At 46.4% G+C, this 16,784-nt stretch overlaps 1 protein-coding gene across 1 annotated transcript in view; it reads left to right on the forward strand.

Annotated features, from left to right (window-relative positions):
• The window catches only part of PASD1 (PAS domain containing repressor 1), a 111,891-nt gene extending 97,010 nt beyond the window's left edge, over positions 1–14,881 (forward strand). Inside the window, exons 7-13 of the mRNA XM_055081615.1 lie at positions 1,337–1,463; positions 4,099–4,244; positions 10,156–10,338; positions 10,690–10,887; positions 11,236–11,513; positions 12,757–12,967; positions 14,746–14,881. Of these exons, the coding sequence (XP_054937590.1) occupies positions 1,337–1,463; positions 4,099–4,244; positions 10,156–10,338; positions 10,690–10,887; positions 11,236–11,513; positions 12,757–12,967; positions 14,746–14,874 (1,272 nt within the window). The 3' untranslated portion in view covers positions 14,875–14,881. The remainder of the gene's footprint in view (positions 1–1,336; positions 1,464–4,098; positions 4,245–10,155; positions 10,339–10,689; positions 10,888–11,235; positions 11,514–12,756; positions 12,968–14,745) is intronic.
• The last annotated feature ends 1,903 nt before the right edge of the window (positions 14,882–16,784 follow it).

A 16,784-nucleotide genomic window follows, 5' to 3' on the forward strand; every position in this document is an offset into this window, starting at 1 on the left:
TAGCTTTCAACATAGTTTCTTTGCGTTGTTTTTTCCCAAGCCATTTACTGTTACTGCACGTGATTCCATCAGTTGATATCATTTAAGCTCACTGCGTTTATATTGATGGGCTCAAAATTATGAATGCACAAAAATGGACGTCTTAACACCCAAGTATATACATTTCTATTGAAAATCATCCAGGAAGCAAGGAGCTAGTGATTAAATTGACATATGGCTATGATAAAGAGCAGAATATCTTTCTAAATAATGAAAAGATTGCCACATCCCCAGAAACATCTTGCTTATTTTGAAGAGTACAAAACACAGTGTACTTGAACAGTGACGTTGCACAATTTCCTGAAGTTCCAATGCTGGGATTTGATCTGGATGAAAGTGCTCCAACAAACAGCTTCCTTAAGGAAAAATGAGCATATGAGTCTATGTCTTAATCCAGTCCCAAACAAACAAACACACAAACAAACAATGTTTCGGCAGAGATGTACAAGATTTCACTGATAAGCCAGGTACTTAAATTTCATATGAGCAGTGAGCCCCAGCCTATTCAGAAAGGATCCAGTTGTTACGGAAATGGAAATGCATCACTAAATGGGAATATAATATGGTTTAAAGCAACAAATGGCTTAAATTGAGATACCAGGGTTAGGGAAAGTGGTACTGACTTTGAAGTCACTGGATTATATCATTCACTGTTCTCCTAACTTGCTGTATGACCTTCTCCTCTTTGACACTATCAAATGGGGAAGTTGCACTAGAAGCTCCCCAGGGCCGCTTCCATCTCTCTGCTACTATATAGTAAAGGTACTTTTGCTACTAATACTTTCAACTTTAATTTGTGTAAAAAAGTGGTTAAACAGCCCCCGATCATCCTCTCCTTTCTCTAAGCCTAGCCTGTACGTGCAGGACCTCTAGAAAAATGGCCCCATCAGTGGGGGTAGTTCTCCTACGCCTTCCCACTTCTCTGAACCGGCATGCTACCAACACCTCTGCAGTGTATATATATATATATATATATATATATGGCCACGGCCTTTGGTTGGCACACATTTTTCTTATGCTTGTGCTTTTAGCACATCTATACCGTATTTCTCTTCTGAGTTTTGATGTTGGATAGCATGTGGCACCCGTAAACTTTGCTTGTTGTTATCTTCCAGCAATTTTTTTTTCAAGTGTGTGTTTCATGATGGTTTTGTGTTAGGTATTAAATTTATCGAAACAATGTTAGAAATGAAGTGAAACGCATCAAAGTTTGTGTTCTGCCAGTTTCTTGTTGTTTTATATATCTTTGTTGCCAAATTGAAATGTCATCTTCTCCGTCCCTTTTGGAAATTCCTAGGGTCAAGTTGATATTGCAATGGTTGGCCAGTATGGACCACAACAATCTACTCGTGTCATTAAAGGAAAGTCTGTTATATCTTATGCATCCAGCACATCCACCTTGGAAAGCATACCTGAATCGCCAGGTGGGTACATTTGGACATTTGGATGGGAACTCTCAGAAGAAAAATAGTGGCCTACAGAGTAGTTACAGTTTTTCAAATGAAGATAATGTTCTATTTATAATGGTGTGAAATTGCAAGAGTGATTTCTAACTTTCTTCATCTTCTGTAAATTTTTTGAGATGATGATTTGAGAGCAGTGAAAATGAATATCTTATCAATGGTTCAAGTGCTTGGGAGTGGTATTATTCTCTCCCACTTAATTTTTTAAAGTTTTATTGAAATATAATATGTAGAATCTAAAAAAAATGATACAAATTAACTTATTTACAAAACAGAAATAGACTCACAGACATAGAAAACAAACTTATGGTTACCAAAGGGGACTGGGGAGAGAGAGAAATTAGGAGTATGGGATTAACTGATAAGACACCACTATATATAAAATAGATAAATGACAAGGACCTACTGTATAGCATAGAGAACTATACTCAGTATCTTGCAATAACCTATAATGGAAAAGAATCTGTATATATACATATACATATGTGTATATATATATAAATTATATACATATAAATTTTATATATATATATATATAAATAACTGAATCACTTTGCTTTACACCTGAAACTGACAAAGCATTGTAAATCTCCCATTTAATTTTAATCTAAAGATTGGTGCTAGATCTCAGTCCTGGGAGGAGTAGCATCTTATCTTCTCATACTTGTGCAGCCTTTTCTGCTACGGCATAGTAGCTGCAGTCCAAAGAAACCTCTTGCTTTTTAAAAACTGTACTATAAAAAGAATTGTTAGTAAAGGGCGGAGTGATAGTCTCTCAAAAACAGTGATACTTACTACAGGAGTTTCAATATTAAAGACATTTCATAAATATAATTGTGTAAAAAATACAAAACTTAAAGTAGTGGTGGATACATAATGCAAATCATGTCCTCCAATTAGCTGACCGTATCATACTTGTATTGTGGAATGTCCACATACAGAAGTAACGCTTCTATTTTTGAAATATTCTAGTTAACAGTTCTTCCATTATTGCTGTCAATCTCAAAGTTTTGTTTAAAAAATCCTTTCAAAACAAAACGGGGACAAAGTCCATGAACCCATGATTGCGATTTCAAAAATGTATAAGAGCAATTTACTTTACACACAGTAAAATCCACTCTTTGGGGTGTGCAGTTCTTGACAAAGGCAAAGAGTCATACATCCATCACCACAGTACCAAAGAGAACAGTTATGTCACCCCCCCAAATTCCTCTGTGCTGCCTCTTTGAACTCAAACTCTGTCCCCCATCCTCTGACGACCATTGATCTGCATTCCATCTCTGCTTTCCTTTTATCAGAATGTCATGTAAACGGAATCATACAGTGTCTAGCCTTTTTTGGTCCGGCTTTGTTAAAAAAATAAATTTAAGATTCATACATGTGTGAATCAATGGTTCATTCCTTTTTTCTTGCTGAGTAGTACTTAATCTTATGAATGCACCACAGTGTTTTCTGTGTGTGTGTGGTTTTTTTTTTTTTTAACTCATTCATCTGAAGAAGGACATCTGGGTTGTTTCCAAGTTTTTGGTGATTATAAATAAAGCTACTGTAAACATTTGCATAGAGGTTTTTTGTGTGCCTATATATTTTTAATTCATTTGGGTAAATTCCTGGTAGTGGGACCACTGGGTCATATGGGAAGTGTGTGTGAAGAGAACTGCCAAACTCTTCTCTGAAATGACTCTATAATTTTGCATTATTCAAATAATGTTCTCCACTTTGCTTTTGGTGGCTGCCGAAGGAAAGTCATGTCACAACACCTCCAAGAGCGCTTCAGGCACTCCCAAGATCCCACATTCTGGGGAACCTAGTTTTACAGAAGTGATTTATGACTAGGTTTGATTTGGTTTTATCAGTTGGAAGGTACCAAATTCCAGAAGCAGAGCCAAAAGAACTTTTATAAATAAAAGACACTTAACATGAATGGGTTGGGTGCCTGCTCATGCTTGGATGGATGGAGGTAAAGTGAGACATTCCCTTCTTTTACTTCATTTTCAAATATGAACAGATTTTTTTTAACAAATTTTTTAAAATTTATTTATTCATTTTTGGCCGTGCTGGGTCTTCGTTGCTGCGCGCGGGCTTCCTCTAGTTGCGGCGAGCGGGGGCTGCTCTTCGTTGTGCACGGGCTTCTCATTGCGGTGGCTTCTCTTGTGTGGATGGAGCACAGGCTCTACGTGCACAGGCTTCAGTAGTTGCAGCACGTGGGCTCAGTAGTTGTGGCACACAGGCTCAGTAGTTGTGGCTCGCGGGCTCTAGAGCACAGGCTCAGTAGTTGCGGCGCACGGGCTTAGTTGCTCCGCGGCCTGTGGGATCTTCCCGGACCAGGGCTCGAACCCGTGTCCCTTGCATTGGCAGGCGGATTCTTAACCACTGCGCCACCAGGGAAGTCCCTCAAATATGAACAGGTTTTTAAGTAGTGTTCTGTATTACTCCTGGTACCTGGCACACCTAATCATTAATATGGAATAAAACTGGACTTTCCTGTTTTTATAATTTATAACAGGAAATAAACAGAGAAATCTGTGTAATCTGTTTGATAGTGTTAGAACTTTTGCTTTTTTCATCATGAATTCCACTGTCTTTTCTTCCTCAGGGACATCATCTTTGCAGGGCTTTGAATCTGTGGAGCAGATGGAGGAGGTGGAGCAGGTGGGTGAGGAGGAAGAGGTGGACCAGGTAGACCAGAAGGACCAGGAGACCCTCTCGTCCTCCAGTGTCTCTGCTGACGTCGGATATCAGGTATCTCTGGGGGCCTTGCTCCACGTATTCGTCTGTGCCACTAACCCTGCAGAGCCCCGAATTCCCCCTCTTGTGCTCAATTTCACTTTGCAAAAAGCATGCTCTTTGTTTTTTGAAACTGTATCACCGTTTCTGTGGTACTGGATTTTCTGATGCAGCTGAGAATCCAATGGGCTGTAGCCAACAGGGAGATTGGAGGTTCTCTAAAGACCAAATCCTGTTCTCCTCTTAATGTGAAATATGCAAAGACACTTTGTGCTTGAGAGAAAGTTCGAGTCAAATAGGAAGCTTAAGTCTAAGAAAAGGCACTATTTTTAAGAGCTGTGCTCATCACCTGCCTACCCATACCAACACTGCCCCACCACGAGCTAGGTTGAATGCAATTGTCAGCACCAATGTATGGTTCAAGGCCAAATCCAAACAGCTGGATTAACTATTCTGTTGCTCTTCTACCCACAAATTTGTGTACATAATCACAGATTTGGGTGATCATCTTTTATATTAGACAGGATTATTATAATCAGGATTGGCAGCCAAGATAATGAGTTTATGGTCTGTTATGTGGAATTGTTGCATTAATTACCAAGCCTTAGGCGAGGCTCTTCATTCCTAATGCCAAAGGCATCCTTTTCTAATGAGAAGAAATGAGGGCTGGAAAACAGTTGTTTGAGTTTGGCCCCAGTACTGTGACCTTGGCACATCCCTGAGCCTCAGTTTCTCCAACTTGAAATGGTCTGCTTGCCTTGCAGGGATTTTTAGACTGCTATGAAAATTCTTTGAACTATTGAAAAGAAAATTTCTGTAGAAATACATTTGTCTTTATGTCTCTATCATGCTAAAAAGTTGTGGTTCCCCTTTCACTGTTGACGGGTTTCTCTTCTCCTTTGAATTGATGTATATTTAAACTTTAAATATAACTTTCATTTAAAATAGTCAAAATAACCAGCAATGAGTGTGTGTAGCCTGGCTCTGCATGTGATAGTGTAATAGGCTTGTTCCTGGGTGCCATGGACTGACAGACTGGAGCGTACCCAGAAGACTGAGAGCCGGGTGGAGAGTGGCTGGAAAATGTCACATGGTCTTTAGTGGAAAGCACTGGAGAAGGGAGACTGGGAGGGACAGGACAGCTCGATCCAAATAGCTGCAGGGCCGTCCTGCTCCTTAAGTGGAGGATATGTCTCCAGTGGATCAAACTATGGCAAAGAGCGAGCAGCTCAGGGCGGGCAGCTTTCTTGCTCCCTTCAAGGAAGTCCTTCTAGATGGGTTAGGTTCCCTCCCCAGGTGGTGAACCCCCTCCCCTTCAGTGGAAAGGTTTGAGCCAAGGCTTGGTAGCTCGTCTGCCAGGGACAGCAGAGAAAAGATTCCTACCCGGAGAAGTGAGGGTTGTGCTTTTCGAAGAGTCTGTCCATTTCTTCCAGGTTGTCCATTTTATTGGCATAGAGTTGCTTGTAGTAATCTCTCACGATCCTCTGTATTTCTGCAGTGTCCGTTGTTACTTCTCCTTTTTCATTTCTAATTCTATCGATTTGAGTCTTCTCCCTTTTATTTTCTTGATGAGTCTGGCTAATGGTTTATCAATTTTGTTTATCTTCTCAAAAAGAACCAGCTTTTAGTTTTATTGACCTTTGCTATTGTTTCCTTCATTTCTTATTCATTTATTTCTGCTCTGATCTTTATGATTTCTTTCCTTCTGCTAACTTTGGGGTTTTCTTGTTCTTCAGTCTCTAATTGCTTTAGGTGTAAGCTTAGGTTGTTTATTTGAGATGTTTCTTGTTTCTTAAGGTAGGATTGTATTGCTGTAAACTTCCCTGTTAGAAGTGCTTTTGCTCCATCCCATAGGTTTTGGGTCGTCGTGTTTTCATTGCCATTTGTTCCTAGGTATTACTTGATTTCCTCTTGGATTTCTGGGTGATCTCTTGGTTATTTAGTAATGTATTGTTTAGCCTCCATGTGTTTGTATTTTTTACAGATGTTTTCCTGTAATTGATATCTAGTCTCATAGCATTGTGGTCGGAAAGGATACTTGATACGATTTCAATTTTCTTAAATTTACCAAGGTTTGATTTGTGACCCAAGATATGATCAATCCTGGAGGATGTTCCATGAGCACTTGAGAAGAATGTGTATTCTGTTGTTTTTGGATGGAATGGACTATGAATATCAATTAAGTCCTTCTTGTTTAATGTATCATTTAAAGCTTGTGTTTCCTTATTTATTTTCATTTTGGATGATCTGTCCATTGGTGAAAGTGGGGTGTTAAAGTCCCCTACAGTGATTGTGTTACTGTCGATTTCCCCTCTTATGGCTGTTAGCATTTGCCTTAAGTATTGAGGTGCTCCTATGTTGGGTACATAAATATAGTCTTGCTAGTTGTTTGGCATAAGGTGTCCAGCAGTGTAGCTTGCTGGCTGTCGAGTGGAGCTGGTCTTAGCATTGAGATGGAGATCTCTGGGAGAGCTTTCGCCGTTTGATATTACACGGGGCTGGGAGGTCTCTGGTGGACCAATGTCCTGAACTCAGCTCTCCCACCTCACAGGCTCAGGCCTGACACCCGGCCAGAGCACCAAGATCCTGTGAGCCACATGGCTCAGAAAAAAAAAGGAGAAAAAAAAGAAAGGGAGAAAAAAGAAAAAAATATAAAGTTATTAATATAAAAAAATAAAAAAATATTAAAAATAGGAAAAAGAAAGAAAGAAGAGAGCAACCAAACCAAAAAGCAAATCCACCAATCATAACAAGTGCTAAAAACTATACTAAAAAAAAAACAAAAAACGGACAGCCAGAACCCTAGGACAAATGGCTAAAACAAAGCTTTTGGGAAGTCTGAGGTCTTCTGCCAGCATTCAGTCGGTGTTCTGTAGGAGTTTTTCCACATGTAGATGTTTTTTTGATGTATTTGTAGGGAGGAAGGTGATCTCCACGTCTTATTCCTCTGCCATCTTGAAGGTCCCTCGTTTGTTTTTTGATTTGAATTGTATCAGTTCTTTGTATATTTTGGATATTAACCCCTTACCAGATATATCTTTTGCAAATATTTTTCTCCCATTTGGTTGGTGGCCTTTTCATTTTGTTGATAGTTTCCTTTGCAGCGCAAAGGCTTTTTAGTTTGATGTAGTCCCATTGGTTTACTTTTCCTTTTGTTTCCCTTGCCTGGGGAGACATATCCAAAAATAATAATGCTAAAGACTGATGTCAAAGAGCATAGTGCCTACGTTTTCTTCCAGAAGTTTTATGGTTTCAGGCCTTACATTTAACTCTTTAATCCATTTTGAATTTATTTTTATGCAAGTTGTGAAATTCTTTGGCATGTTGCTGTACAGTTTTCCCAACACCATTTATTGAAGAGAATGTTTTCTCTCTGTTGTATATTCTTGCCAACTTTGTTGTAGACTAATTGCCCATATGAGCGTGAGTCCATTTTAGACCTCTGTATTCTGTTCCATTGATCTATATGTCTGTTTTTGGGCCAGTACTATTCTGTTTTGATTACAGTAGCTTTGTAGTGTAGTCTGAAGTCAGGGAGCATGATACCTCCAGCTTTGTTTTTCTTTCTCAATATTATCTTGGCTCTTTAGCATCTTTTGTGTTTTCATACAAATTGTAGAATTATTCTACTTCTGTGAAAATGCCATTGGTATTTTGATAGAGATTACACTGCATCTGTACGTTGCCTTGGGTAATATGATCATTTTAACAACATTAATTCTTCCTATCCGTGAGTACAGTATAGCTTTCCATCTATTCATGGCATCTTCAGTTTTTTTCACCAGTATCTTATAGTTTTCAGAGTATAGGTCTTTAACCTCTTTAGGTTTATTCCTAGGTATTTTATTCTTTTTGATGCAGTTGGAAATGGGATTATTTCATTAATTTCTCTTTCTGATAGTTTGTTGTTAATGTATACAAATGCAACAGATTTCTGTATGTTAATTTTGTACCCTCAACTTTACCAAATTCATTTATAAGTTCTGGTAGTTTTTTGGTGATGTCTTTAGGTCCTGACAGGGCAATCTATGGGGCTTCGGTGGTCCTGGAGCTGGTGTCTGCCTGCCAGTTGGCAGGGCTGGGGCCCAGGGGGTCTTGAGGCTAGTGCCAGCTCCTGGTGGGCTGGTCCGTGTCCTGAGCCCTCTGGTGGATGGGGTCAGGTCTCGGGGTAGCAGGGAGCTCAGGTGGTCCTAAGGCAGCCAGCCTGCTGGTGGTTGGGGTCTGAGTCCCTAGCCGGCTATTGGTTTGGCCTGAGGCGTCCCAGAAGTGGCACCTATAGACTGTTGGGCCAGGGCTAGGCTGGGTCCTGGCGCTAATAAGCTAGAGAGAGGCCTCCAAAACGGCTCTTGCCAGCACCAGTGTCCTTGTGCCAGAACGAGCTCCCCCCCATGGCTGCCACCAGTTTCTGTGTCCCAAGAGTGACCTACATTTGCCTGCTGCCTCTCTGGGAGATTCTCCAAGATCAGCAGGTGGGTCTGACCCAGGCTCCTATCCAATTATTGCTTCTGCCCTGGGTATCAGAGTGTGTGAGAGTTTGTGTGCATTCTTTAAGAGTGGAATCCCTTTTTCCTATGCCCCCTGGCTCTCCTGAAAGTTAGCCCCGCTGGCCTTCAAAGCCAAATCTTCTGGGGGCTCATCTTCCCAGCGCAGGACCCCCAGCCTGTGGAGTCTGATGTGGGGCTCAGACCTCTCACTCCTTGGGGAGGACCTCTGCAATTGTAATTATCCTCCTGTCTGTGGGTCACCCACCCTGGGGGTGTGGGTCTTGACTATCCTGTGACTCCATCCTTGCCACCCATCTCTTTATGGTTCCTTCTTTATAAATGTAGCTGTAGAAGATCTTTTCTGCTGGTCTTCAAGTCTTCTGATCAACAGTTGCTCTGTAGACAGTTGTAATTTTGGAGTGCCCGTGGCAGAAGGTGAGCTCAGTGTCTTCCTACTCTGCCATCTTGGACACTCCCCTGACCCTTCCTTTCTGTGTCCTGTCTCTGATCTGTTTTAGGCCCCTGTTATCTCTACCTTGAATTACCTCTACAGCCTCCTGACTAGCTTCTCTCTGACTCTAAACTCACTTCCTCCCGTCAGTTCATCTTCCACACAGCTGCCAGAAGGCATGTTGTACAACATTGATGTGAGCAAGTTACTTCCCCAATCAGATTTGTGTTTTAGAACACTCCTCCTGGCAGCAGTGCAAGCTGTTGGCTGATGAATAAAATTCAGGTGCCCCGGCCGCCTAAATGTGTATGGTTTGCACAAGGCTCTTTTCCTGGCTTCCCTTCTACGTGTGATTTGCCTCATCCCTCCTTTCCAGCCAATCTGAAGCCTTAGTTTGTCCCCCAACACATTCTGTCAACCTGTACATTTGTTTATTTCCAGATCTGAGGCTGGTACTCAAGTTAAAATTAGATTTCTAGGGCCAAGCAGAGAGTATTCCACCAAGTACTGTGGCTGTGTATGGACAGTACCTACTTGATCGGGGGCTGTGAAAATCGGATCTGTGAATTCTGTACAGTGCTTAGACGAGTGCCTGGAATAAAGGAAGTGCCAGCTGAGCATGCTTCTTCTTGCTGCATTGCTAGCAGAGGCATCGATGGGTGTTTCCCCGTGTCTCATTTGTGATCCGACGTGCTTCACTCTGACTCTTTCACCAAGGACTTAGGGAAGGTTACTTCATGTCTCTGGGCCAATTCCACAGCTTTATGTTTAGGGGGAAAATTAGACTAAATGATCCCCGTAATCCATTTCTGATACAGAATTTCTGGATTCCCTAACCATTTCTTTAAGCTTTCTAGTAGTGAATGAAATCAGGGTTGGAGTGTCATTTTTCTCATTCTCAGTCTTTCAAAACTTGGAAATAAAACAATATGGTAGAATTTGGAGAACCCGGTGGCCCTGTATATGAACCATAAGTGATTCCTTCACACAGTCACTACACCTGCCACAGTCCATCATATGGTACATCAACAGACGGGAGGTGGAGCTGATGAAGAAGATCCAGCAGCATCTGGAGGAGATGATGCAGATGCTGCAGGGTGAGATCCGGAACCAGAGCCACGCGCTGGAAATGTTGAAGGAGCAGCTCCAGGCAATGCCGGGTTCCAAGTTCCAGGTCAGAGGCCAGTTCTGTGTAAGTGGCGGAAGGGAGAGGAGGAACGGACCTTGACCGTCTTCAAGGAGTTAGTCAATAGGGCCTGCTAATAGTAACAGCTGCTGCCTCCAGGGCAGCCTGGGACATCTGGAATGATCTTCAGCGGGGACTTACGGCTTTGCCCCTGTTCTCTTGGCTGCAAGAGCTGAGATGGGCCCAGCCAGGCCCTGGCAGTGGCAGATGTGGCTCATGTACAGCCAAGGCTTCCTGCGGGCTGGCCTGTAGGCAGTCTCGCTCCATGACCAGCATGTCTTGTGCCCTAAGGAAAGCTGTGGCCCCGAATAAGACCTTTGTGGTCCTGTGTCCTTACAGATGCAGCCGTCTTCCTCACGCCACATTCACGGTCCTGAGCCCCAGTCTCTGGAGCCAGTGCCCAAGAAGCAACGCATTGAGCTGATGAGCAGGTCCTTCCCAGAACCCAGGGAGGCCAAGCATTTCTGTGCCTCATGTTCCTCTCACCCCTTCCAGTTCCCTGAGGAGCTGAAGCAGCCCTGTGTTACCTCTTCCCAGGTATGGAAAGCCTGTTTCATCTGTGTAGCTGAAAGGGGATTTCATTTTCATGAAAATGTGGGCTCAGCTGTTTCTCCTTGAGGGGCCAGTGGCTACCCAGTTGGCTGCAGTTCGTTTGCCTGAGATCAAAAGATGTCCTGGCCACAACCAGACCTGGACACACACGCACATGCGCGTGTACATATGTGCTGCACCGCGGCTTCTCACGGCCGGGAGCGCGACTGCAGCTCGTGCCCAAACAAGCAGTCACCCAGAGAGGCGGCGTTGCTGTTGCCTTCCACCTTGGGAGGATGGAGTGTTTGTGTTCCATTTCTGAGAGGCTCTGTTACCTCTTTTCTTTTGACACAGCAGCCCGCTCAGGAGCTGGTGCAGTACCTGCCACAGCAGGAGGACGAGCTGCAGGAGGTGAGGCCGCGGGAGCGGTCACAGCAGCGTGTTACCGTGGAAAACCCTGTGCTGCAAATACTCCTGCCAAGCGAACCTGGCCTCTCCTTGCCCCTCGATAGCACCCACACGTTTATGCCGGCTCAGCCCATCACGGTTCCTGTCCAAGTAGTAGCTGAGCCACAGCTCTCCAGCCACTCTTATGGTGAAAACCCTGAGGACCTGGAAGGCAGGAGCCATAGGTAAGAAGTGCATGGAATGGTAATAAGGGCTGAGGCCACTGCTTTCCCCTCGTGGCTGGACACCATACCTGAGACCATGGGTGACTTGCCCACGGGCACCAAAAGTCCCCTCAGACCAAGCCACGTGCTGCCGCTCATCCTGCTCTGCGGGCATCTGGTGCCGAGCCGAGCGCGCCCTGATGGAACAGGGGCCTCTCCGTGAAATAAGAGGACTAGACCAGGAAGTCTCCAAGCTAGGCAATTGGCATGCCACTCTTGAAATCACTTGACTTCACCCACCCAAGCCCAGTCTCGCAGCACAGGGTGTCTATACTAAAGTGGTGAGTGTCCCCAGGTGGATGACTCGTGGCTCCGAGCTTCCTTCTTCCACTTCCGCGGGATCCAGTGGTCACAGTAGACCAGGTGAAGGGGCCTCCAGGGCACTGACGATCTCTGTGGAGGAAGCAGGTGTGAAAGAGTTGCTAGATTGCCATTGGATGCCTAAAGAGCCAAGAACACGGAAGGACCGGCTCCTGGGACGCAGTATGAGCACACGAACACATCTTCTGCCCAGGGATAAAATTGTTGGTCCCAAATGCCAGAAAAAGAAGGTTCTGCTCAGCAGTGAAGGGTTGTGTGGCACACTCTTGGCACCCAATAACTAGTTTTGAATGAATGCCCGTTCTCTGCTCGGGTCTCCCAGAGCTCTCTGGATTTTCTCCTGGGCGTTCCTTTAGGATCAGCGACCCTGACATGTTTCCCGCTGGCCTGACCATCCGAATCAACCTGAAGAGCTTGTTGACAGCACGGATTCAGAGTTTGGGATGATGCTCAAAACTCTCTGTTTATCACACGACCTCCAGGCTTAGGGTGATAGAGGGAGCCCCGGACTTAGAGAAGGAAAACAGACCTTGCAAGCCCGTCTCGGCCAGGAGCGCCTTCAGTGACAAAGGGCAAGTGCCTGACTCCGGGGTAGGTGAAGCGACACAAGGCCACAGAAGTTACCATTGTGGAAGAACCAGGACTCTCCAAGTGATAGAAATAAAACCACTTGATATAAGTGACTAATTTTTGTTAATATTTACATTCGCTTCACTTTGGCAAATTGAGGCTTGTTCGGGCCGAAGTGAGAGTCCAAGCAAATGAATCCTGATTTAGCCACTCGAAGCGAATGTTCCTTGAGCCCCTAGTGATGAGCAAGACAGTGTCTCCTGGGCCATCGTTTGTAGACCCGTGTCACTGTAACATGTTTCTTCTCTTACAGTTTTCTTCCTGAGGACCAGGTGATTTCTTCTACCATCATCCCTCAGCTTCAGATGAGTTCTAACTCAAACTTAGTCACGCTGCAGATCCCAGAGGATTACATGCAACTTTGGCAACAACCACAAGACCCACAGCATCACCTTTACCTCCAAGTTAATACTTGGCCTTCCAGTGAGCAGGTCGCCCTGCAGGACCAAGTTACCTGGGTCCAGGTAAACACCCCCTTCTCCTCTGCCCGTCAGATTTCTCTGAGCTTTGAAGTGTGGATTTCACACACAGAACATATGGGGAAGGGTCCAGCGTCGGTGCAGAACTTCCTGACCTGGGCCGGGGGGCAGTCACGGCTGAGCAAAAAGACTCTCTAGGCTTCCATGAAAAAGTGAGCTGTGCTCGGCGATATTAAAGGCGATCTGATTTGGAAACCTCTCACAAATATGTCTCCTGGGCAAAATGAGTGCTGCCGTATGCTGAGCTCAATGGCCCAGCCCAGAGCCCTTTCTGAACTTCGGGATCTTTAGTTGTGCTGCAAGATCCAAGCCCTGGTGTGGCATGTTTCCTTGTACTGATAATAAGCCAGGAGTCCTTCCACTGAGTGAATGTGCAAGGTGTCCATCCATGGGGTGCCCCGTATTTGGCAGGGCAGACCCCACCTTGGGGGCCATCTGTCTTGGCTGCGTCGCTAGGGCAGTGGCGGGAGCTGGTCCAGATGGCAGTCACGTAGCAGGTTTTACTTCCCAGGTACACCCCCAGCAGGCCCCTTGGGGACCACAAGCTCTCAATCTGACTGATAGCGCTTACAAAGGGTGTTTGGATTCCGGCTTTAGAAATCTTAATAGAACTTAACCTCTTTAAAAAAAAAAAGTAAAACTAACAAGAGAAGAAAACCAGTAAACTAAGGCAGAATGAAGGGGATTGGATATTTTAAATGGCTATGATTAACTTCACATAGACCCCTTGACCAGCTGGGCCACCAGCCCTCCAGAAAGTTGGCCCATTAGAGGGACTGCCCACACGAAGACATCAGATGGTCAGTGGCTCCTGTGGTTCAGTTACCAAGCCAGGCTCTGGTGAGAGCCCTCCTCATGCCTGCTCTCAAGGCACTTACCCTCTGGATGGGCCCTGAGAGGCAAAGCAGGCCGAGCACATGTCCCAGGGAAGTGGGGAAGGGTGGACCCCGCAGGGTTGCACAGATGGGAGAACGCAGTGGGCCAGCCAAAGGTAGGACCGTGTCAGAGGCGCCCTGTCCACGAGACTTCAGGGGCTCCCCCCTCCCCGCTCTGGTTCGTCTTCTCCACGCTGTGGACCCTCCCTCTCCCCGGGGCCCCAGACACCTTTGGTTTTCTGCCCATAGCGCAGCCCTGTTCCCTCTTGTCTCCTCTACCTTCTCCTCCACCCTCTTGAGTTCCACTTGTTGAAATCTTATATCACCTTCAAAACCCAGCCCAAGGGGTCCCTCTTTCTCCAGCAGAAAAGATTTGCACAGCCCACTCCTTGGAACACCATCTGTGTGTCTGTCCCGCCTCCCCTGTCCGCAGCCCAGAGTGGGTTGTCTCCTCTCCCTGTCTCGTTGCTCAGGTGAGCCTGGTAGCTGCCAGTCAGGCTCAGTGTGGAAGTCACCTAGCCTGAGCCGACTGGTGAGGGCCAAAGGTAGGGGCAGGGAGAGACCTTCTAAGGCCTCGGCTGGCCATGGCTGGTAGGGAACTGGACCGGGAGGGCCAGACACGGGGCCCAGTAGCCTTAGGCATTCGGACAAGCTTGGGAGAGCCCAGGACTGCTTCTCCTGGTCTTTAAGGCAAGATGCCATTGGGAGAGAGAAACAGGGGCGATCCCATCTCCTCAGCTCCAGCTTCTCCCGGCACCTTGCAGGCTTGTGTTCCAAAGACTTGCTTCTCACTGGCTTGCTGACTCGGACTAAAGGGACTCTCCCACCGCTGCAGAATGGGCCCCGGAACCGTAGCAAAGGACTCTACTTTGTCCCCCTTTTTTCCAGCAGGCACCAGCCCCTGACGCAGAAGTCCAGGGCGCCTCAGGTCTACAGACTTTCCAAGACCACGCGGGATACGGGCCAGACCAAATCTGCTACTTCATGTCTGGAGCGCAGTCCAACTTTCACGAGTAGCGGCACCGCCTGTGTCTTCTTCTCTAGCCTCGAGAGAAGAGGGGGAGACAAGTTGATGAGGCCTGCATGACCAGGGGACCTCCAAGGCTCACAGAGTCCCCTGGAGGAAGGGGTGGGGAGGGGTGGGTCCCTCATTTTCTTCCCTGATAATTGCTTTTTGTAATTGTTAGTTGGAACACGCGACCTGTTTTCTTGAAGTCGTGCTGCAGCCTGTGATCCCTGGCGTGCGCTGCCCAGCCTCGCAGACACCGATTCTACCATGGGCAGGCAGGCTGCGGGGTCTGCTCAGGGTAGGATAGCTTTTTTCCGACAAGAAGTATTTTCTAGCATGGTTTGCAATCTAGTAGAAGCTGTCCCATATCAGGCTGTGAAAATTCCGAGGCCTCGGCCTTCACGGTCAAGGCCGGCACTTCCTCCACAGTCAAGCTGGAGAAACGCATGGGGAACGGCAATCCAACTGTGGGAAAAGCTGAAACCAGGTCAAAAGTTTTGTGCTCAAGTAATCACAGCTTTGCTGCTTAATAAAAATTGTGTTTGACTACAGCTCTCTGTGAACTTATAACTGACTTCTGGAACCTAGAAATGGTACCTGCCTTCCCGAGGGGCTGTGTGCCCAAGTCTTCTGGGTAGCCGAGGCCCAACACAGTTGGCCTGGGGCTACCCACTGTGTGTTGACTGTGCCAATGCCTAATACAGCCCGTGAGAGGTGAGCCTGGTTGCTCAAGGGCACAGTGCCCATTTGCTTTGCGTGCAGGTTCCTTCTCTTCCTTCTGGCAGGAGTACTTCCTGGAGGAAGAGTGATTTGCTCTCTGTCAAGCACCAAGGAGCGCGTCTTCCGAGCTGTCTGCACAGAGGCGGGGAAGCCGGGGTAGGGGGGGCTTGGATAACCTAACCTGAAGTCATCATGTGCCTTGAATGTCAGTCTTAAAGTAATGAACCATTGCAGGAAGAAGGCAAAGGAAGCCCCAGTTCCCAGTGGCAAGTTACAATAAACGGGACAGTGAGGCCACATACCCACAGGAGAAGCTTGACACTCCCCAGGTAGCCTGATCTCTACCAGGGTGCTATGGACTGAACGGGTCCCCCTCGATTCATAGGTTAAAGCTCTGCCGCCAATAGGACGGTATTTGGAGGTGGGGCCTTTCGGAGGAGATTAGCTTTAGATGAGGTCGTGGGGGCGGTGCCCTTATAGTGGAATTAGTGCTCTTAGAAGAAGAGACACAGAGAGCTTGCCCCCTCTCTCACCTTGTACGCACAAAGAGGCAGTCACATCAGCTCACAGCAAGACGGTGGCCACCTACAAGCCAACAGAAGAGGTCTCAGAATGAAACCTACCTTGCTATCACCTTGATCTTGGTCGCCTTGACAGCCTCTAGAAGTGCGAGAAATGAAAATCTGTTGTTGAAGCCACCCCCAGCCCCCAGCTGTCGTATTTTGTTACGGCAGCCGAAGCTGAGCAAGACACGGGGGCTATTTGATTCCTTGGTGCGTTCAGGTACATCTCCCGTTGTGTCAGCACGTGCGGAGCATTTCCAGGAACCAGTTCTCTTGGGCTGCCCCACAGAGATGGAAGCAAAGGTCAGGGTCATTCTTGGTACCCTCTTTGACTTCGGATGGGTAGAGTTGGAAGTGGCTGGTGTTCTGGGGTGTTGGCAGGGACTCTGTTGCCTCCTTGTCTCGGGAGGCCATGGGACCGCCATGCCCCCTCCCGCCCGACACTACAAGAAGAACCACATATGTACATGACCACGCCACACTCGTTAAAGAGAGTGATGAGAGATCACAAGGGAGCAAGAGGCACTGCTCTGCTGGCATGCAGGGCGGCCCAGGCTCGGGCTCAAGAACTACCTCTAGACCGTGGCGGCGGGGGGGGGGGGGGGGGGGGGGGGGGGCATTCGGGCAGGCCGGCC

The sequence above is a fragment of the Physeter macrocephalus genome, chromosome 21 (assembly GCF_002837175.3).
Source record: "Physeter macrocephalus isolate SW-GA chromosome 21, ASM283717v5, whole genome shotgun sequence".
NCBI classification, from domain to species: domain Eukaryota; kingdom Metazoa; phylum Chordata; class Mammalia; order Artiodactyla; family Physeteridae; genus Physeter; species Physeter macrocephalus.